Genomic DNA, 20,448 nt, shown 5'->3' on the forward strand with positions numbered 1-20,448 from the left:
GTTTCTGTTACTTCATATTTTAAATGCAGATCATGTATTTCATTCACTCTATAGCCTTATTTTTCCTGGTTAAATTTTAACATCTCTGAAGAATCCATCATAAATTGAAGACGTGTCATGGCATAATGGTACATATTATAATTGATGATATTTTAAATTCAATGAAATTCGGTGATACTCACCTTATGGGATCACTGTGAGGTCTAAATAAGTTCATATAAAATGCTTGGGACTGTACCCAACATGTAATGAGCCCTTATTATTAGCTATTATAATCTCTTAGTTAAAACCTTCCTTAGCTCTTTCTTGCCTACAGAGACCTACATATCCCATAGACGTGTCCCTTTACCCTGACATTCAAGGCTCTTGATCAGCCACTCCCCTGTCTTATTTGGTCCTCAGACCAGACCTGTCCAGACACAGATCAAACTGTAATCTCCACCTGAATGCCTCACAGGCATCTCGGACTTCACATGGCCAAAACCACCCCCACCTCTTCACCTCTTGTGATCTTTCTCAAGCTAATAGCAATGCCAACATGCCATGGACATCCTTTTCCCCTCATGCCACTTGCCCAGTTCTCACCAGCAAGTGATCTACCTTTGTAATTATTCTTGGAACCCAGCCCCAATGTGTCCTTGGAGGTCTGTATCTCGGTTCTGCCCCCCACCCCCCAGCCAGACTGAATCACTTGTAGTTGCCCAAACACTGTTTTCTCATGTCTCCTTGCCTTTGCCCAGGCTTGTTCCTATACCTGGGATGCCCTTCTCCTTTGACTCAGACATCATCTCTTCTGGGAAGCCTCTTCTGAGCCCCTGAGGCAGGGTAGAGTGTCCTTTCTGTAGGCATTTCTCATGTGGCACCTATTATATCAGGTGGTAGTGTTTCTTTACACATTCTCCCTCTACATCATACACTACCCTATAAAGCCACTACTTAAGGTTTTGTGTCTTTATTTCTCCAGTGCCTGGCAGATGGTAAATGCCAGGAAGCATTCTGACAACTCCAGCCCCTTCTCTGAACCTTCAATGTTCCCTCCCTACAGAAGCTCTTCCTGAGCATATAGTGCAGGAGGCTGGTAGAGTTTGTGTTTCTTTTCTGTGCACATAAGGCCAACCCACCAGAGGTGGCTGCCAGGGCAGGGCTGCATTTTCTGAGCCTCTCACTAAACAGGGGAGGCTGCTGTGAGTGTGGCAGTTTTAAATAATGGCCCCCATAGTCTTTGATATGCCTCCTATTCAGGGGTAGGATTTATGTATCCTCCTCTTGAACCTGGGTTTCATGACTGACTGATCAGCTAAATGTGGCAAAACAGTTACTGGGCCACTTTCAGGTCTCAGGCTTTAAGAAACTGGTACCTTATGTCCTTTGCCTCTTGAGACTCTTGCTCTGGAACCCAGTCACCATGCTAAGAGGGTGTCCAGTTTACATGAAGAGTCCACATAAAGGGATTCAGCCAAAATCTAGCATCTATTGCCAGACATAAGAGTGATAATACAGCCCCTAGCTATCAAGTCACCCTCATACTTTCAGTTTTTCCAACTAAGGCCCTAGACATAGTGGAGCAGAGATAAACCATCCCCACAGTGTTCTGTTGGAATTCCAGATTCTCAAAGTCCAGAAGCATAATAAAATAGTTGAGGGTTTTTTTTGCCACTAGGTATCTATCTATTCAACAACAGATAACTGGAACAATGGGACAGAAAAAGGAGCCTAGGACTTGGCACTAAAGACCCTTGACACGTGCAGTCTCTCCATAGGGCTGTGTGTCGTCATGACGTGATGGCTGGCTTCCCCTGAGTGAATTATCCAAGAGAGGAAGGCAGAAGCCACATTGTCTTTTATAACCTAGCTCAGAAGTCACACACCATCCTTTTCTTAATATCCCCTTGATTACACAGATCAGCGCTATTCGTTGTGGGAAGGCACTATACAATAGTGTGATTACCAGGAGGGAAGGTTCATTGGCAGCCATTTTGGAAACTGGCTACCATACATGTAGACACATGTGTTAATAGTTAGTTCTTCAATAACTCCATAAAGTAGATACTCCTAAAAGACTTATTTTGAAAATAAAGAAACAGATACAAAAATATGAAATAATTTGCCTAGATTCACCGGATGGTAAGTGGTAAAGCTGGGATTCAGGCTCTAGAGGTGAGGTCCAAGCTAGTGTACTGAAAAGCCTTCTGCTCTGTTGTAAGCCTGAAGGAATATGGTAGATATAAAAGTGCTTACACTTGGGAAAGCAAACCAACAGATACATACAAGGGGGTGGGCTGGTGACTCTGAAAACTAGTGAGGAAAATGCAAATTGGGAAAGGATGGGACCTCAGGGTCCTGGGAGATGGAGATGGGGTAATGGAACAGGAGGGTCTTACCCAAGGGTCTGGACAGAACCAACCACGTGGGATCAGGAAGTACCAAATGTGAAGGGAGGAAGGGATGGGTTCATAAGGAGAATGCTTATGGATTTGGTTTGGAAACCCCCATCCCCATTGCTTCCAGCAAAGGAGCTCTTGATGTCAAGAATCTCCTTTGCTTCACCCACCCAGATTACTCTGTCTCATCTATTTGTTAGACAAAGCTTACTGAGCACTTATCATATAAGCCAGATACTAGGTTGGGGATGGGGGCCAATGCCCAGGCAAGATGAAGCCCTTTTCTACCTGGAGCTTGGAGTCTAGCAGGGGAGACAGACAAGTTACTGGTGAATTCTACCAGAGAAATGAGTTCAATGATGGGAAAGCAGAAGGATCTTAGGGTGCAGGGGAAGAGACCAGACCAATTAGAGATAGGCTTCTTGAACTTAGCAAGGCTAAATTGGAATAAGGGTGGGAAGACTCTTCCAAGCAGAGGGAACAAACACAAAAGCTCAGAAGAAAGATCTAGAATACTGATGTGTTTTTCCCTGTTGAGATGTTGACATGGGTGAGGTAGAAGGGAAGGAGCCCAGAGATCTCAAGGATCAGAGCAGTAAAGGAGGTGCTAAGGGAGCATGAATGTGGTTCCAGAAAGGAGCAGAGTGGTTTCTGCACAGGGATGCCCACCCTCCCCCTCAAGCCAAACCTGAGGCACGGGCATGGGAGGCCTCCTAGGTGCCCTCTCTGCTTATCCTTCTGGTTCTCTGCCCTGTGGGGAAAGACTTGGCCCCAGGAGTGTGAATGTGCTCATCCTTCTCGGATGAGGGCAGGGCAGGGCAGGGCAGAGGTTGGGGAAAAGCAGATGGAGGGGGCAGTGTCTGATTTGGGCCTCTAGGTTTAAGTATTAACAAGAGACCTCATCTCACCCTGGAGGAGGTGCTCCCTGAGAGTAGTGAGGATGGTCAACTGTGTTCCCCCACACTGCACCCTCCTTTATGGGCAAAGGTGGGGATGAGAAAAGCTTAACTCCATAAGTAAGAAGTAAGGAGAAGTGGAGGAATAAAGAGGCCTCTGATTTCCTTTTTTTTTTTCTTCCAAGCCAAAGACAAAGGTGGGGCTGAGCTTCTACTTCTGGCTTCCTGCTGGAATGTGGAAATTCTAGTCCAGGAGTCCAATCGATAGTGCCCCATCATCAGCCTCCTCTCCAACTTGCAGCCAAGACCTAGGCAGGTCCAGCCTCTCTCCTCTAAACCAATGATAAGTTTCTTCCCTGAGCTCCCTGCTTCTTTTCTCTCATCTTTTCCTAGCCTCTTTCTACAGCAAGATGGTTCTGTCACTCTCCTGTTTAAAACTCTTTAGTGGTTCCAAGAGCTATTGGGTAAATCCCAAGCTCCCGTGTTCTGCAAGGTCTTGTACAGTGAATTCCACCAGGCAGGTATTGTGTTTGCTTGTTCACCAGGGTCCCCCAGAACCTGGTGAAGGATTGCTGGAAGAATAAATTGATGCCTAGTCTGGCTACTGCCAGCCTCTCTGGCTGCATCTACCCATATGCTCTACACTCCTCATGTGCTCCACAATCATGTGTTCATTCAACTCCCAGAGGATTTCTGGTGTACCCAGATCGGTGAGGACACTAGACATTCAGAGGAAAATCAGGTTTCACATGCTCTTCTCTGAAGAAACTTATGGAGCCATTGTGTTTCTCACCAAGAAATTGGAGAACACCAAGATGAATCTCAAAAATTTGTTGAATGAAAGAAGCTAAATGCAAATAATAGACATTGTGCAACTTCATCGATAAGACGGTCAAGAGCAGTTGCCTCTGGGGAATACAAGGTACAAGGTAGTTTTCTGGGATTGTATAAATGTCCTGGGCCTTTATCTGCATTAATAAATATCTACATTTCTTGAAATGCTTTGAGCTGTACAGTTAAATCTGTGAATGTTACTGAATATAAGTTATACCTCAATAGCATACTACCAGCATAAAAAGTAATGTCCATATAAATATAACAATAACAAAAAAAGCCCTCAGTATCGATGAAACAGCCCATTAGATATAATCAAAGAGAGAATTATTAAAGTAGAAGACAGAACTGAAGAGTTACCTGGGTTGCATTATAGAGACACAAAGAATGGCAAACATGGAAGAGAGTTTAAAAGACATGGAGGACAGAATGAAAAGGTCTAGCATACTTCTAATCAGAGATTCCAAAGGAGAGAACACAAAGAATGGAGGAAAAAGAATATTTGAAGAGATATTGGCTAAGAATTTTCCCAAACTGATGAAAGATGCAAATTCATAGATACAGGAAATACAACATACTGAGCAGAATAGAAAGGAATCCATACCTAGATACTTTATAATAGAATTACAAAATGCCAATGGTATTCTAAAAGCAGGGAGAAAAGACAGATTACCTACAAAGGAATGACAATTAGACTAAACAGACTTATTTACAATATACATTATGCCTATTATATGCCTACAATGTCCCAGGTACCAAGAACACAAGATAAACAAGACAGACTCAACCCCTACACTGTGGAACCCACAATAAATCACTGACGACAGATGTGGAGGGAGTGATTACAGTGTGATGAGCTGGATTGGTTGGAGGGCAAGAGAATTCACAAGAAAACCATACAGGTAGAACTGTGAACTATTAGGATTTTCTCATCAATGCTGGAAGATCCCACATGTTTACCAAGATGAGGTGGGCTTTTCTCTCCAAAGGACTCTGGGAATAGCAGCTGCTATGCTCATACATTCTTCCTTGGGATAGAAGGAGACAGATGAGCTGTCCAAGACTGGTGGCCTAGGTGTCCCTAGGACCCCTGAGGGAAAGGGAGAGGGCATGCTCTTCCTCAAAGCCTTCATCAAGGTCCTGGACTGTGTTCCTGAAGCTGTAGGCCAAGTAGAAGCATACAGAGCCCTGGGGTGAGCAAAGGCTACACTGGAGCAGGGGGGTTATGCCAGAAAAAGGCCAGGAAGTGCCAGTGCTGGGGAGGGGTGCCTTGATGCATCGAGTGCTGCCTTTGATCACCAAGACCAGGTACCAATCTGGGATGGGGCTGAGGAGCCACTCAGAAGCTCTGTCCCCACCCCCAATACACACACACAAGACCTCCCAGATGTTCCACCCTGGGGAGCTCACCAAAAGGTTCTCTAAATTCAGACCTGAGAAAAGAACAATGGCTTCAATCTTGGATTCTGTCTGGGCTTGGGGTTGACTTTCTGCACCACTATTAACACCTCTCTGCCCTGGCTCCATTCCAAAGCACCCAGGAAGACAGGCCTTCCTCCCTTAGAGTGTTAGGAAATTCTCCCTACTAAGGGACCAGGGCCTATGTTCTGTTTGGCCTTATCTTCCCAGTGCCTGGGTAGGATAGTTCCACCAGGTGCTTATTCACTTAAGGGGTGGGGTTCAGGTTGAGAAGGGTGAAGGATTTGGCAAGAGGGGCTGGGGTAGGGGGGACAGGACACAGAGGAGAAAGTCTGGGAAGGGGTGAAAAGTTTTTAGAGAAAGCTGGAAAGAGGCTGAAAAAGTGGAGAGAGGGGGTGAAGGAGGGCGTGCACAGGACAGAGGAAGGGAGGTTGCTCAGGGTCTGGCATGGCAAGGGGAGAGACCCGTCAACCCGCCCTCGCAATCCTCACCTTGTCCTACTAGGGAACTGGGGGCGCAGAGGCTGGCCAGCCAGGGCCAGTTGCCAGGTCCCCGCCCTCTGCGGCTTCGGGTCCCGCCCTTCTCAGGATTTAGTCCTGGCTGCCTGGGCGGCCTGTAGCCGCTGCTTCCGCTTTCGCCAGGTGAGGGTCCTGGAAAGGAGGGGGAGCCTCGGGCTGGAGTTGGCAGAGCTGGCAGAGCAGCCGGCTGTCAGTGCTCTGGGTGGTCTGCCTGTGTGTTTGGAGCCTGCCAGCCTCCCTTCCCCTCTCCGGCCGGTCCTTCTCCCCTGTCCTTCCCCTCTTCTCCTCGATCCTTCCCTTCTGTGGCCGCGTTTCCTCTTGTTCCCCCTCTGATGCTTTCTTCTTCTCACCTTGCAATAGGTCCCCGTTTCCGAGAGTCGAGGGCTTTATACTCCCCCCGGCCCTGCTCATGCCCAATTCCTAGCCATTCTCCGGGTTCACATCTGGGCCCAGCCTGGGGCCCTCTGCTTCCTTCCGGCTTAACTAAGTGTGTGTGTGTGTGTGTGTGTGTGTGTGTGTGTGTGTCCAGTAGTGTGTAAGGAAGAGTTTGTTTGTGCTGGCAGCCAGCACCCAGAGCACCTAGAGCTTTATTTTGTTATTTTGTGAAGGTTGGTGGAGTCGGCTTGAAGCTAAGTTAAACTGAGTGACTCAGGTGTGCAGGCAGGTCTCTTCCATACCTGGAGCTGAGCTCAGGTGGTTGTGGAAGGGACTCTGCACCTGGGAGCCTGGATTCCTCTGTAGGCAATACCTGAGTTTAGATCACAAACACCCGATTTCAAATATTGTTGTCATGTGTAGAAGAGGCAATGACATGAATGTCTCTGGGCTGAGGGGGGCAGTATGCCTGTAGAACTCAGGTATCTGTGGACACTGTACCTTGATGTCTTGCATATTGTGTGTTTATGTGGACCTTAGTATCTCAGATGTGTGGGGTGGTGTTATCTTGGAAGTAGTGAAGTGCCCTGTCTCAAGTATATGTATGTGAGAGGGTATGTGGCAGTTAGCCTGGGTGTTTTATGGCAGCATACTAGAACACCTCATGTATCTGGGTGTCTTTGGCATCTTTGGCATCTTTTGTAACATATCTGTTAGTGCGCACGCACACGCACACGTGTATATATAGCAGTCTATCTGGGTGTGGGAGGCAGTGTACCTTCATGTGTGTGCATGCATGTGTATGAGTACCTGCATGTCTGAGATATGGTATGGTTAGCACATCTGGGCATCTCTAGTGTGTATGTGGTAGGTCAAAATGTCTCGTGTGTATGAAGTGTCTCAGATGTATGAGTGAATGTGTGCAGTGTCTGCAGTGTCTCTGGGTGTCCTAGGGGTATAGGAGCACTGTGCCATAATATCCCAAGAGTGAGCAGGGCAACATGCCTGAAGTCTTCAGTGCTAAAATCTCAAGCATGAGGAGGGTAGGTTTCTCAGTGGTGAGGAGGGTAGAGGACCTCAGTCTTGAGCATTGGGAGCATTATTCCCGGGGTTTGTGTGTGTAAGTGGCAGGATACCTGGCTGACTCTAATTCGTCTCTCCTTCTGTACCTGAGTATTTCTGATGGGTTGAGGGTGGAGCTGGCAACTATTCCTCTCGTGTCTGAGGGTCTCAGGTGCCTACCCTGGACTATGAGTCTGGAGGAGAGTGTGCCATCCTTAGGAGTTCCTTCTCCAGACATGCTCCCAGAGGCAAGCTCCCTGTGGCTGCTGAGGTTACTCCGGGACATCCAGCTGGCCCAGTTTTACCGACCCATCCTTGAGGAGCTGAATGTTACTCGACCAGAGCACTTTGAGTTTGTAAGACCTGAGGACCTGGACAGCATTGGCATGGGCCGCCCTGGTGAGGGACCCCTGCCCTGAGTGAGGCCCTGGTCTCTTCTTCCCCAACCTGTTAGTTGCAAGCCCCCTTCCTCTCCTCCCCCCGTCAGCCCTCTTCTTGCCTGTAAATCCCTTGCATCATATAACCCCACACCCGCCCCCCATACAACCCCAGCCCTCTAATTCTGGCCTTCCCCAGCCCAGCGCAGACTAGCTGAGGCTCTGAAGAGGCATCGTTCAGGGCACAAGCCTAAGAACTGGGTCTACAAGGTACGTGTTTTGGGGTGGGGATGAGAGGCTTAAAGGGCAGCTTAGACTCGGAAATGGGGAGGGCTGAGTGGCAGGGATGGGTATGTAGGGTTCCACACACCTGATTTCCCACCCTTGTTTCAGATCCTTGGGGGTTTTGTCCCTGAGCAGGAGACCGCCCCATCCTCAGACAGTCCTCAGTCCCTCCCTGAGCCAGAGGGGGGACTCAAGTGTCTGATCCCAGATGGTGCTGTGTGCAGAGGGGAGCTGCTAGGCTCCGGCTGCTTTGGTGTGGTGCACCGAGGACTGTGGACATTGCCTAGTGGCCAGAGTGTGAGTACCCAGGGAACCTACTTCATTCTGGTTACCTAGCCAGCTGCCGCCTCTGTGTTCTGCTGCCCTCTCTGCTCTGGCCCTGGCATAGCTGTTCCCTAGGGTACCTGATGGTGCCTCCCCCACCCCCAGGTCTCAGTGGCTGTCAAGTCTCTCCGGGTGGCTCCCGAAGGCGCTGTGGGCACAGAGCTGGGGGACTTTCTGCGAGAGGTGTCTGTCATGATGAACTTGGAGCACCCACACTTGCTGCGTCTGCATGGGCTCGTACTGGGCCAGCCTCTGCAGATGGTGAGCATACCCAGACACTGGCTCCTGGGACAGTCCCGGGGCTGAAGTGCGACAGGAGGATGGGAGGCCAGAGTTCCATGAGGCCAGACTACTCTTCACGAGGCGCTGTTCCCTCCGCAGGTGATGGAGCTGGCGCCGCTGGGCTCTCTGCACGCGCGCCTGACCGCGCCGGCCCCTACACCCCCGCTGCCCGTGACCCTGCTCTGTCTCTTCCTGCGGCAGTTGGCGGGGGCCATGGTGTACCTGGGGGCCCGCGGGCTGGTGCACCGCGACCTCGCTACGCGCAACCTGCTGCTGGCTTCACCGCGCATGATCAAGGTGGCCGACTTCGGGTTGGTGCGGCCGCTGGGCGGTGCCCGGGGCCGCTACGTCATGGGCGGGCCCCGCCCCATCCCCTACGCCTGGTGAGAGGCGGAAACGTGTGGGTTGGTCTCCGAGCCCCGGCGGGCTAGAGGGTGAAGCTCTGGAGGGCGGGAGAAGCTAACGGCGGTGTGGAGGGAACTGGTCCTCTGACGGAGGCTGGGCCCGGAGGAGTCAGCAGGTCTGGAAGGGCTTGGAAAGGAGAACTTCTGAGGACGATGGAAGGAACGCGGGCTATGCTCAGTGACAGGTGAGAGTTCTGAGGGGCAGATATCCAGCCTCCTGTCTCTACTTCTGCAGGTGTGCTCCAGAGAGCCTGCGCCAGGGGGCCTTCTCTTCTGCGTCAGACGTGTGGATGTTTGGGGTGACGCTATGGGAGATGTTCTCCGGGGGCGAGGAGCCCTGGTCCGGGGTCCCGCCGTACCTCATCCTGCAGCGGCTGGAGAAGGACCAGGCCCGGCTGCCTAGGCCTCCCCTCTGCTCAAGGGCCCTCTATGCCCTCGCCTTGCGCTGCTGGGCTCCCCACCCTGCTGACAGGCCTAGCTTCTCCTACCTGGAGGAGTTGCTGCAAGAGGTGGGAACCGTTTCCTCCCCAAATACACTCAGTCTCTCTTCCCTCCATTCCCTCTCCCAGGGTTCCATGCACTAGACTAACAAATACTGACTCCTGGGCTGGGGTATGGGACCACGTTCTGAACAAAACAGATTCATTCTCTTCCTGCAGGGTGCTAAGAGCCCTGGGGAGGCACCTTGGGGCTACATAGATGCAGGCCAAAGGGTTGGGGGCCGGGGCTGGGCCAGAGAAGGGGGAGCACAGTAGGTTGCAGTGAGTATTTGACAGAGGAAAGGTTCAGCATGGGAGGAGGGAGTACAAGCAACTAAGGCAGTGGAGGTGTTCAGAGCTGCGCCACGGAGAGATTTGTAAGGCATGATAATCAGAGCTAACATATAGAGCACTTGATCTGTGTAAGATTCTGTACTAAGTGCCTTACATGTATCCTTATGCGTGTTCACTCATTAAATACAACAACCCAGTGAGGTCATTGTTTTCTTGATTTTACAGATGAGGCAGTTAAGGTATTGACAGTTTAAGTGACTTGCCTAAAGTCACACTGAGAGGTGTTGAGATCTGAACCAGTCAGTCTAACTTTAGATCTATTCCCTAAATCACTATATTCTACTATTAAAGGAGTTTAGTCTTTACTGAGGGCACCTGGGAGCCATGGTAGAGTTTTGATTAGGGAAGTTACAAGCCTACTTTACATATCATATCACTCTGGCTTGGTACAGGAATGGATTAGAGCAGGGATCCCCAACCCCTGGGCCGCGGACCAGTACCTGTCCGTGGCCTGTTAGGAACTGCGCTGACAGCAGGAGGTGAGTGGCAAGCAAGCAAAGCTTCATCTGTATTTGCAGCCACTCCCCAGCGCTAGCATCACCGCTTCAGCTCCACTTCAGATCATCAGGCATTAGATTCTTATAGAAGCACCAGTCCCTGGTGCCAAAAAGGTTGGGGACTGCTGGATTAGAGGGATGATACTAAAGATAGGAAGATCAGATAGGTGACAATGGCTGTAAAGCAGAAGTGAGATGAATAAGGGTCAAGACAGTGGGGCTGAAGAGAAATGGAAAATTTCTAGAGGTGCTTGGGAGGCAGACATGATGGGCCCGAGTGTGGAATAAAAGCAGCATACCGGATGACATTCCCCTTGATCTCTCTAGGTAGAGACAGGCCTCACTTTGTTGCTCCCTGACCCCTGGGCTGTATCCAGCTTGACATGGCATCCAGCTCTGCCTCCCCCACTGGACTACACTTGGGAGACAGGGACAGTCCCATTTCAGGCCCAGGACAGAGGACACACCTAGCATGGGTTTGATTGGTTAGTGTATAAACAGAGAGGAATCTCCTTTCTTCCCTGCTCCCATGATACCCTTCTGACTCAGGCCACAAGCCCAGCCATACTTTCCTCCTGTCTCTATAGGCCTGGCCTTCTGAGGGACGTTGTGTGAGGGATGTCACAGAGCCAGGCGCACTGAGGATGGAGCCTGGTGATCCCATCACTATCATCGAGGGCAGGTGAGGGCCTCATGTCTCCTACACATCCCCAGGAAGAAGACTACCTCTCAACCTGCCTGATCCGGGTCCCTTTTCTGCTTCTCCCCAGCTCCTTGAACCCTGATCCTCTACTTCATTTCCTCCTCTCCCCACTGGGCCCTGAGAGCTCCACTACAGTCCTGGCCTCCCTGATGGAGCCACCACAGCCTATAGAGCCCTTTTGTGTTAGGGAGAAACAGGCTTTCCTTCCTCCAGACAAATGTAGCTCCATGGCACACAACTTGTGACCTGAATGCAGCAGGAGCCCAGCCCCCACTTGCTCTCATCCCCTTCACCAGTGCCTCTTCCCACAACCCCAGCTCTACAACCTGGAAAGGCCAGAATGGTCGCACATTCAAAGTGGGCAGCTTCCCAGCCTCCGCAGTGATACTGGCAGACATGAGGGGCTCACCAGCCACCCGTCCAGTCCACAGAGGCTCCCCTGCCCGGGTAGAGCAACACCGCCGTGGAAGCATAGATGGGTGAGGACCTGAAAGCGGGGATAGAGCTGGGCTGGGGGAACCAACCAAGTTCAGCAACTACTCTGGAAGGGAAGCCTGGGGAGGGGCCAGAGTGAAGCTAGACGGGAGGCCGGACTTGCCTTCCAGATGGAGCTTCCGTTCTGGGTCTCATTCAGTCCTGGAGCCCCAGAGATTCCTTGAGCACATTGATATGTGGGGTGGGGCTCTGTCTCTAACAGGGACAGAGCAAAGGCAAAGCTTCGGGAACTACCTCCAGCACGGGGTCAGAGAAGGAATGTGCCCCTGCAGAGAATAAAAGGTGAGTGTGGTTGGAGGCAGGGCCCCCAGGGTCTCTGAGATCAAGAACAGCCCTCCAATTGTGCCCCCTCCTCTAAATCCGTGCCTTTGCATATGTGATTTTCCCACATACAATTTCCTTCCCCTACATCATTCTGCCTGTTGACAATCCAGCTGTACTTCCCCACTGCAGCCCCTGAACTCTTAGTTCTTCTGTTCTTCAGCTGCCTAGGCCTGCATGTCTGTTCTGCACATCTCTCTTATTGTTGCACCTAACAACAGCACAGATAGAGAATGGGAAGCAGGCAGGATCCAGCATCTGAGCTTCCTCTCAAGTTGTTTCTTTCTCAACTGTGCAGGCATTTCCAAGAGTCTGGAATCTGTTCTGTCTCTTGGCCCCTGCCCCACAGGGGGTGGTTCAAGCCCCCCTGAACTTCGACATGCCAGAGCTGTACCCCAGGGACCTCCAGGCCTGCGACCCTGCCCACCCTTTGCTTCCAACTCTTCTCAGCCCAGCCAGCCTCCCAGGGAGCGGCATCCCTGGCCCAAAAGAGAACCCCAGCATAATCACCCCATGGGTACACCTGGAGCCAGCAAAGCCACCGTCCACTCTGGAGGCCTCTTGCCTGACTCTGAGTTGCAGAGGAGGGTTATGGAGGTAAGGTTTCCCTGAAGTGGCCTGTTGTCCAGAAGGGGCAAAAGGTTGGGGTAGGAGCCTAAGAGAGACTGTCCCCTGCAGGTGGAGCTAAGCGTGCATGGAGTCACCCACCAAGAGTGCCAGGTGGCACTAAGAGCCACTGGGGGAGATGTGGTTTCTGCCATCCAGCACCTCAAGGTAAAACCAGACCCTTCTCTTGGGTTCCCACATCTCCTGCCCCTCCCCTCTGGTAGTCAGTTACTCTCTCTCCTGCTTCCACAGGTAGACCAGCTCTTCCACCTGAGTAGCCGGTCCAGAGCTGACTGCCGGCGCATCTTGGAACATTACCAGTGGGACCTTTCAGCGGCCAGTCGCTATGTCTTGGCCCGGCCCTGAGCTCTGCTCTCTTGGGCATGAACACCAGCATGCACCAAGGGCCTGACCATGTGGAACTAAGAACTAGAACAAGGTCCTGACAGCTTTCCTACATGAAGAGAGCCTGCTATAGGCAGGTACAAGAGGAGCCCAAGGTCAAGCACTAATGAGTATCTCCCTTTGGCCTCTGAGGGCTTGAGCTCCCTTGGCTGGATGATGGAAGGATCTAGTCCATTCTAGTCCATTCTGCCCACATTTCCAACCAAGAGGACTTGAAGGAACAGAGCTGCTACACATCATATCCACAGAAAGCTTTTGCTCTTACAGAGAATGATCTAGTGGCCATACTAGACCATGGGAACAGCCATCCTGAACTGCCGTTAGCTACCACACTGGTCTCTGTGGGGACAGCCATCTTGGATGATGGAAGCAGCCACACTGGCTTGGGGCACATGGTCCAAACTACCTTGGCTTGGGCCGGGGCCATCATGGGTGATGAACGTTGCTTTCTTAGATGCAAGGACACTTGATCCTGGCAGCATGGATTATGAGACGGGCCAGCCCCTGCCCAGCCCAGCCGTCATATTTCCCTTTGTTTCTTCTCACACCAACTCTTCCTACTACCCTCTCCCATTACATACATCTTCTAATATCCAAAAAGTTACAAAGTTTATATGAATATAACATACAAAGATGCAGCCTCCTTTGTAGGGTCACAGAAGGAAGGAAGGAAGGGGTAGTTAAGTAAGGCACAGGAAGCTGCAGCAAGCACCAGCTATGTGCAGGGCCCAGTGGGGAAAGGAAGCTGGCACTGGGACCTAGGCCCTAGAGGAAATAGGAATCCCCTCCAAGTGCCATGGTCTGAGGCTGAAGTAATTGGCCAAGCTGATGTGTGGAAGGGTGGCTATATCTGCCATCTTTGGGGCTACTCACTCTTACCCACCCCAGCTCAGTTGTAAAGCCCCAGAGCCCTGGATTCCAAAGGCCTCATCCAGAGCAGAGACCCTGGGGGAGGTGGGAGGAAGTGAGTAGGGAAAGTTTGAAAGCCAATATGCCTGTGTGCTAAGGGATTGTCGGAGGCAGTAGTGGGAGGTAGCAGGGGAAGGGTTCTCATACATACCCTTATGTGGGGGCCACAGGTGAAGGAGGCCAGGGGAGTATAGTAGGGATGGGGCATCATGGCTCCCAGCCTCCCAGGCACCCCTGTCTGTCCCCTGCAGTGTACATGGGGTAAAGGGGTTGCCTCTGAGGAGGGGCCAGGCCAAGGCAGGTGACTATCTTGAATTCTGGTTGAAGTGATGATCTCCTCACCCTGAGGCATCCTCTAACTGGTGATGGCAGAGGGACCAGCGCTTCCTCGCTTCTCGAAGAACATGTAGTCCTGAGGGGAGGGCACTGTCAACAGGAGATCTGACTGGGCCAGCCTGGCTCAGCTATCACAACCCAGGTCTGGACTGCAACCTCCCATTAAGTCTGTCTCTAACCCTCTCCAATCAGGATGGCAGGAAGTGCACAAGCCTCCAGTAGGAACAAAGGAGCGCAGCCAACTCACAATGAGAAATGTGGCTCCCAGCAGTACAGCCTTCATCCTCATGTCCAGATCCATTGGGAATTGCAAGCCAAAGTCATCTGAATCTGTGAGGGCTTCTCGGAGCAGGCCCCCCCACTGCTTGCTGATGCGGCCCACACTGCGGGACTCATCAGGAGTCTTCACCTGTCAGGGAGGAGAGAGGAAGAAAGGATCCAACTAGGGTGGGTACAATTGCTCTTACCTGCCTCCAGTCTCTCTCGCAGTTACCATGTATGAACTGTGTAGGCTTTACACTTAGTGAATCTTCCTAATAGCCTTGAGTTTCTTTGTGACTGACATCTGGGGAAACTGAGTCACCTTACATCACACTGTGAGTATATAGCAAAAATCAGGATCCAGACTCTTGCTGTTGCTCTTAAAGGGCCATACATGACAATTGAACATCAGTGGTTGGAGAAATATACACAATATTGTCCAATCTCTTTAGTGTATGGCTGGTTGCTAGGTTTGTTTTGGTTACCAAAGTCTCTGTCACCCACATTTGGTGCAGTTTGTGCCTTAAATGAAACTTGGCCAAGACAAGGGAGGCTGCTAAAATCCTGGCTGCACCCTACCAGCCAACCAGGTTCCTAGAAGGCTCTGTCTGCACATAGGGGTCCCTTTCCTCTGCAAAGGAGGGAGGGCTTTGTCCAGAGCTGCATGTGAACCTCAACTAGAGGTGATCCAAGCTGATCTACTGGGGGAAGAGGGCAGCAGTAAGTAGCCTGAGGACCATGATTTTCATTGGCCTCTCTAGGGCCTAGCCAATGTGGGTGGTAATGCACAGTGACTCCTCGGTTCTTTTCCTATGCTCTTTCTCCAGTGACTAGAACTAGTGTGATTTCCTTCTGTGTCTTTCCCACCCGCTTCCCCTACTGTCCTACAGCTCTGGGTACTTCCTACAAACCAGTCCGAAGCTGAGCAAAGCCTCTCTCGGTCAGCCCTGTGGTCCCAAATAAAGCCCCAAATATGGACCATTCATAATTATGTAAAAGGGAGACTGGCCCTATGAGAACCCCTAAGTCTACACATTCCCATTCAGAAGTCACCAAGTTATCTCTTTCTCAACCAGTTCCTATCACAAAACCTCCCCCAAGCTACTAAAGTGACTCAATTTTTAAAAGTAACCTTAGGCAGTATACCTTATCAGATGCCTTGAAAAGTCTATGGATTATACCTGTTGTCTCTTCCTTATCTGTACCGATAATTATCCTTTAATGAATTTAAGGGTCTGTAAAGTGCCTCTGTCTTTTAAAACAAAGGTGCTTCCTAGGCCTCACCCTGAAACCATCACCATTTAGGTTGTCCAGGCTCTAGGTTAGTGATAAGGAATGTATGATAAGAAGAATATCACCTGGATTCCAGGATGGAAGAGCCATTTAGACTTTTACGTTGGCAGGGCAAGCCACAGGATGCTAACAAATTAGCGCTTGCTCCAGGGCCTGAGCTCACAAATGTGGCACAGCAGCCACATGGGTCCAGCCCATGGCAAATTCAATGATCATCCTTCACCCTAAATCTAGCCTGGCCTTAAATATTCCACCTCCCCCAACACAGGGCTGCAGGTAATAATTAGCATTGGTCCTCAAGTTAAAACCTTCTTTGTCATGCTTTTATAAGACCACGGATTCATCCTATTTCTGTATGGAGGAACACAGGAAATGTGGTATGAGTCACAGTGGATTTGGATTGATGAGCTCAGGGTCTTGACCTAAGTGTTGGCCATACTGCTTCATGGAAGTTGCCATCTTGATTTATGAAGTTGCCAGGAATCTCTCCTTATTCCTAATACCTCAAAGTTGGTGTCTGTGCCACAGCTACACGTCCAGCAAGGCCCCACCACTCGCAGGACTGTATGGCGATCTGCATCCTGGATGGAGAACTTGGGGAGGAAGGGATGCCAGGTCTGTAGCACATGGCCAATGGTGGTGCCAGGTGGAGCCTGTACTTCCATCTGGAGTGGGAGACAGACAGGGTCACTGCTAGCCAGGGCTCCCTTGCCCAAGCTCTCACTGCTCCAGCTCTATCACCTGTCTCCCCTCACAAGACCCGGTCCCTTTCATCAAGACCACTTGTCACCCACTCACTAGCCACTAGTCCCACTGTTCACTCCCACACGTCATACCCAGTGCTGCTCCATAATTGGTCCTCCTCATCTAGGCCTGCCCCACCTGCCCCTAAACTGAACCTTTGCCTGACCCATCCCTCCTCGCCTACCTCCTGAAGGCCACAAGGGCAGCAGCCACAGCCACAGTGGAGGGGGCGGAGCAGGCGCAGCACCTCTCGGTCCCTGGGGTCCACCAAGCGGACACGCAGGGGCCGGCGGGCACCGCAGCAGAGACGAGCGCAGCAGTTGCTCTCCTCAGCGGCCTGACCCAGGGGCTCTCCCGTCCCTGAGCGCAGTTCATACCGATTACTTGTCTCCCAGCCTAGGAGCGCTGCCAAGGGGTGACACGCTGAGGCTCAGGCACCAGCCCTGCTCAAGAGCCCACTATCTCTAACCTCGTCAGGAGGCCCAATCTACTCATCTTTCCACTCACTTTCCACTCGTTCAGCCTTCTGGTGAATCAAGATCTGATCAATCTGGAAAGAGAGTAGAGACCGCACCCACCTCAGCTGGCTGGCCTGCACGCCTTGGTTTCCCCGTCACTCCTACTTCCCCTGCTCCCACTCACCTGCACAAGGAATTCGAGGCCAGAAGGCACCACGGGCAGTGGCAGGAAGGGGGCAGCAGGCCCCGCGGCCCCGGAGCTGGGCGAGGGGAAGAGAGCGAAGCCAGGAGCAGGGGGCACGTGGGCAGGCACTGGCGCCTGTCCGGGCCCAGGATGCTGCGCCGGCTCTGAGTACCCAGCAGTCACAGGGTACGGAGGTGGGGGCGAAGGGGCGTAGCCTTTGGGAGGCAAGTATCCTGTGAGTTGACAGGGATAGATTAGAAAGGGACCCGCGGCCTCATCACCTTACCTCTTAGCCCACGGAGGGCCGCGAGGCTGCGGGGAAAACATAGTGGGAAGAGACTGAGAAAGAAGGGGCAGGGGAGCAGGGCGGTGGCTGCCTAATAGGAAGAGGGGCCCCACCCAGCCAGTCCGAGCACATTCCCGGAGGATGCGTTCGACACCCAGTTCCCAAGTCTGTGAGGGTATAAAGGAGACTCTCGGACTTGCACTTACTTACCTGCCATGGGGAAGGGGCGAGGGTTCGTGGGATGTCGGTGTTCGGGAAGCTTAGTTCTAAAGGTAGAGGCAAGCTCGGAGACAGCCAGACAGACACTGAGACAGACACAAAGACGGACAGGCAAACGCGGAGAGGCAGCTGCGCCCGGCGCCGGCCCAGGGTCTCTTGGGCGGCGCCTCTGACTCGGGGAGAAACCGAAAGTGTCAGCGGGCGGGGCGGAATACCTGGGACCCCGGATTCCCTCCGGGGCCCCAGAACCGCCCCTCCCTTTGTTCTCCCATTCTCCGCGGAGTAGCTGTTGGCAGACGGCAGGACAGACGGACCTGCGATCAGACCGATGGCCCGACCTCGAACGAGATCTCCTGACCCCTCTGTGCCCCTCGCTCACCTGAAGCCCTTAGAATAGTTGGGGCGCCCAGCACTCCGAACCTCACAAGCTAGTGGAGGTGGGTCCAGGATGTGGCCCCGCCCCTCAACTGTCCAAGTCCCGCCCCTCCCGGCCTGGGCGGCACGCTTGCGCAGAAAGGATGCCCGCGGAGTACTCCAGACCGCCTCCTCTTTCGCATGGTGGGCGTCCCCGCCTCTTCCGTTCCGCTGCAGAAGGCCAGAGAGGAAGCTCGCTAGGGTAGGGCAGTCGGCTGAGACCTATCCCTGCGACCCCCACCAGGTCTGCGGGCTTACAGTGCTCATTGCCCCTTCGTGGGAAGCGACGGCAGCTGGCGTGGCGCAAGACCCCAGGCTCCTCCTCCCAGGGGTGGTTCGGTCCTCGCTGACGCAGCGGAACACCATTTACACTCCTTGGCCTCGAGGACAGGCTCCTTGCGCTTTTTCTGCCTCCTTGGGGCTACCTCGATCTCTGTTCTCTCTGATGCAGCAGTGATCCGGCACAGATACCTTAAGATGACAGTACTTCCTTCAGGCGCGCCCACATTGTGACAGGATGCCAAATAGTGTCACTAGTGAGTGTGCCTGGGGTTAGGTTCAGAGAGATTAGAGGAGGCAGAGCATTCAGCAGGAAAGACTTCCCCTAAAAGGAGTCCCTTCCTTTTGGTCTTGAGCAAAGGCCCCAGGTATGAGGATGTTCTGTGCTTTGGGGACCTATAGGCTGAGTAGCAAGAAATGAGTTTAGAGAGGGAGGTCAGTGCACATGCACAGAAGGCCTGTGGGAGCTGGGATTTGGCCCCAAGGGCAGCATGGAACCCACTGAAAGATTTTAAGACCAAGGGAGAAGGTCAAATTTGTGTTTTAGAAAAACCATTAAAACTGCAATGTAGAGAGCAATAGTGGAAGTATCCAGGATAGGCTGTGTTGGCAGTAGTCTGGGGGAGTGCAGACAGACAGAAATGGCAGATTTTGGAGATATTTAGACAATACAAAACTTGTCTGAGGAATGAGATGTGGCAGTAAGGAGTCCAGGATGACCCCAGGTGCCTGTTCCATGACCAGGTTAATAGAGGTGAAACCTATCAAGATGAGCATGAGGAGAAGCTTAGTTTGGGGAGCTCCTTTGCCCCTATGTCCGTGTTCCTCTGGACTACTCAGCTGCTCCCACAGCTTCAGTCATCATCTGCTGTAGACCAAGTACCTGACTTCTCCCCTGGTATCCCTAAGTGCCTCAGATTCTACATGGCTTAAACCATGGACCAGCTTCCACTAAAACACACAAACATACAGAAACTCAGTTATTCAACAGAAATTTAGTGAGCACCTACTGTATGTTAGACAGCATTTAAGGTAATAGGAATATATACCAGTTAAATTGACAAAAATTCCTGATATCCTGGGGTTTACATTCTAGTGGAGAAAAGACGTAATGTAAATAAAATACATCAGAAGCCAGATGGTGACAAGTGCTATGAAGAATAAGAAGGGTAAAGAGTGATGGGCAGGGGTTGTAATTTTGGAGTGAACTAGGACAGCACCAAGAAGGTGATAGTTGAGCAAAGATCTAAAGGAGGTTAAGGATTGAGCCATACAGACTTCTAATTGAAAAGTATTTCAAGCAAAGGGAATAAAGGCAAGGGCCCCGAGGCAGAAGTATGCCTTACTTGTTCAATGAGCAAAAAGGAGGCTGGTGTGGCTAGAATGGAATGAGCAAGGGGAAGGTAACAGAGGTCACAGGAGGCCATATCACATATGGCCTTGTAGACCATTGGATTATATTCTGAGGTGGAAAATGTTGAAGGGTTTGGGCAGAGAAGAGACAAAAATTACATACTGAAACAGTAGTTTTCAACTTTAGCCACAAGTTAGAATCATTTAGGGAGTGTATTTTTTTTTACTTATGATTACGTTTATCAAGCACTTACTATGTCAGTCACTGTGCAAAGCGGTTTACATACTTTTCTTTTTCCTGGCTTTATTGAAATATAGACAATTTCATTGTACAATTCAATGATTTTTTTTCAATTATAGTTGGCATACAATAATATACCAGTTTCAGTTGTACAGCCTATTGATCAGAGATCCACATAACTGGCAAAGCAATCACCCCACTAAATCTAGTACACCTCTTCCCCCTTACATGTTTATTGCAACATTATTAAACATCTTCCCCATGCTACACTCTACATCTCCATGTCTATTCTGCAACTATCCATTTGTACCTCTTAATCCCTTTGCCTTTTTTTCCATCCCCCACCCCCCATCTAGTAGCCCTCAAAATATACTCTGTATCTATGAATTTAGTACTGCTTTTGTTGTTTATTTTGTTCTTTAGATTCCACATGTATGTGAAATCATGCAATATT

The 20,448-nt window shown here is 51.1% G+C and overlaps 2 protein-coding genes across 7 annotated transcripts; one reads left to right on the top strand and one right to left on the bottom strand.

Annotated features, from left to right (window-relative positions):
• The first annotated feature begins 5,806 nt into the window (after positions 1 to 5,806).
• TNK1 (tyrosine kinase non receptor 1) lies at positions 5,807 to 15,725 on the top strand. 5 transcript variants are annotated; one of them, XM_039847192.1, is made up of 12 exons: positions 5,807 to 6,171; positions 7,720 to 7,884; positions 8,062 to 8,132; positions 8,256 to 8,444; positions 8,577 to 8,732; positions 8,853 to 9,136; positions 9,393 to 9,666; positions 11,075 to 11,169; positions 11,487 to 11,669; positions 11,888 to 11,967; positions 12,305 to 12,603; positions 12,685 to 15,725. In XM_039847192.1, the coding sequence occupies exons 2-12, from the start codon at positions 7,722 to 7,724 to the stop codon at positions 12,976 to 12,978; spliced, it is 2,088 nt and encodes a 695-aa protein (XP_039703126.1). In that variant the 5' UTR covers positions 5,807 to 6,171; positions 7,720 to 7,721; the 3' UTR covers positions 12,979 to 15,725. The 5 variants fall into 5 exon arrangements, with proteins under 5 accessions (XP_039703126.1, XP_039703125.1, XP_039703127.1 ...); XM_039847193.1 differs by lacking the exon at positions 5,807 to 6,171 and having other exon boundaries at positions 7,158 to 7,884; positions 12,685 to 12,780; positions 12,865 to 15,725; XM_039847194.1 differs by lacking the exon at positions 5,807 to 6,171 and having other exon boundaries at positions 7,159 to 7,884; positions 11,508 to 11,669; positions 12,685 to 12,780; positions 12,865 to 15,725.
• On the bottom strand, positions 13,610 to 18,502 carry PLSCR3 (phospholipid scramblase 3). Of its 2 annotated transcripts, XM_039847196.1 has the most exons (9): positions 18,380 to 18,502; positions 18,087 to 18,292; positions 17,699 to 17,880; positions 17,203 to 17,435; positions 17,068 to 17,110; positions 16,745 to 16,965; positions 16,320 to 16,481; positions 14,510 to 14,671; positions 13,610 to 14,338 (listed from the first exon to the last, which is right to left on the bottom strand). In XM_039847196.1, exons 1-9 carry the CDS (start codon positions 18,485 to 18,487, stop codon positions 14,282 to 14,284), a joined length of 1,374 nt encoding a protein of 457 aa, XP_039703130.1. In that variant the 5' UTR covers positions 18,488 to 18,502; the 3' UTR covers positions 13,610 to 14,281. The 2 variants fall into 2 exon arrangements, with proteins under 2 accessions (XP_039703130.1, XP_039703131.1); XM_039847197.1 differs by lacking the exon at positions 18,380 to 18,502 and having other exon boundaries at positions 17,699 to 17,876; positions 18,087 to 18,180.
• Positions 18,503 to 20,448: the final 1,946 nt, after the last annotated feature.

This window comes from Pteropus medius, unplaced genomic scaffold (genome assembly GCF_902729225.1).
Source record: "Pteropus medius unplaced genomic scaffold, Ma_sr-lr_union100, whole genome shotgun sequence".
NCBI lineage: Eukaryota > Metazoa > Chordata > Mammalia > Chiroptera > Pteropodidae > Pteropus > Pteropus medius.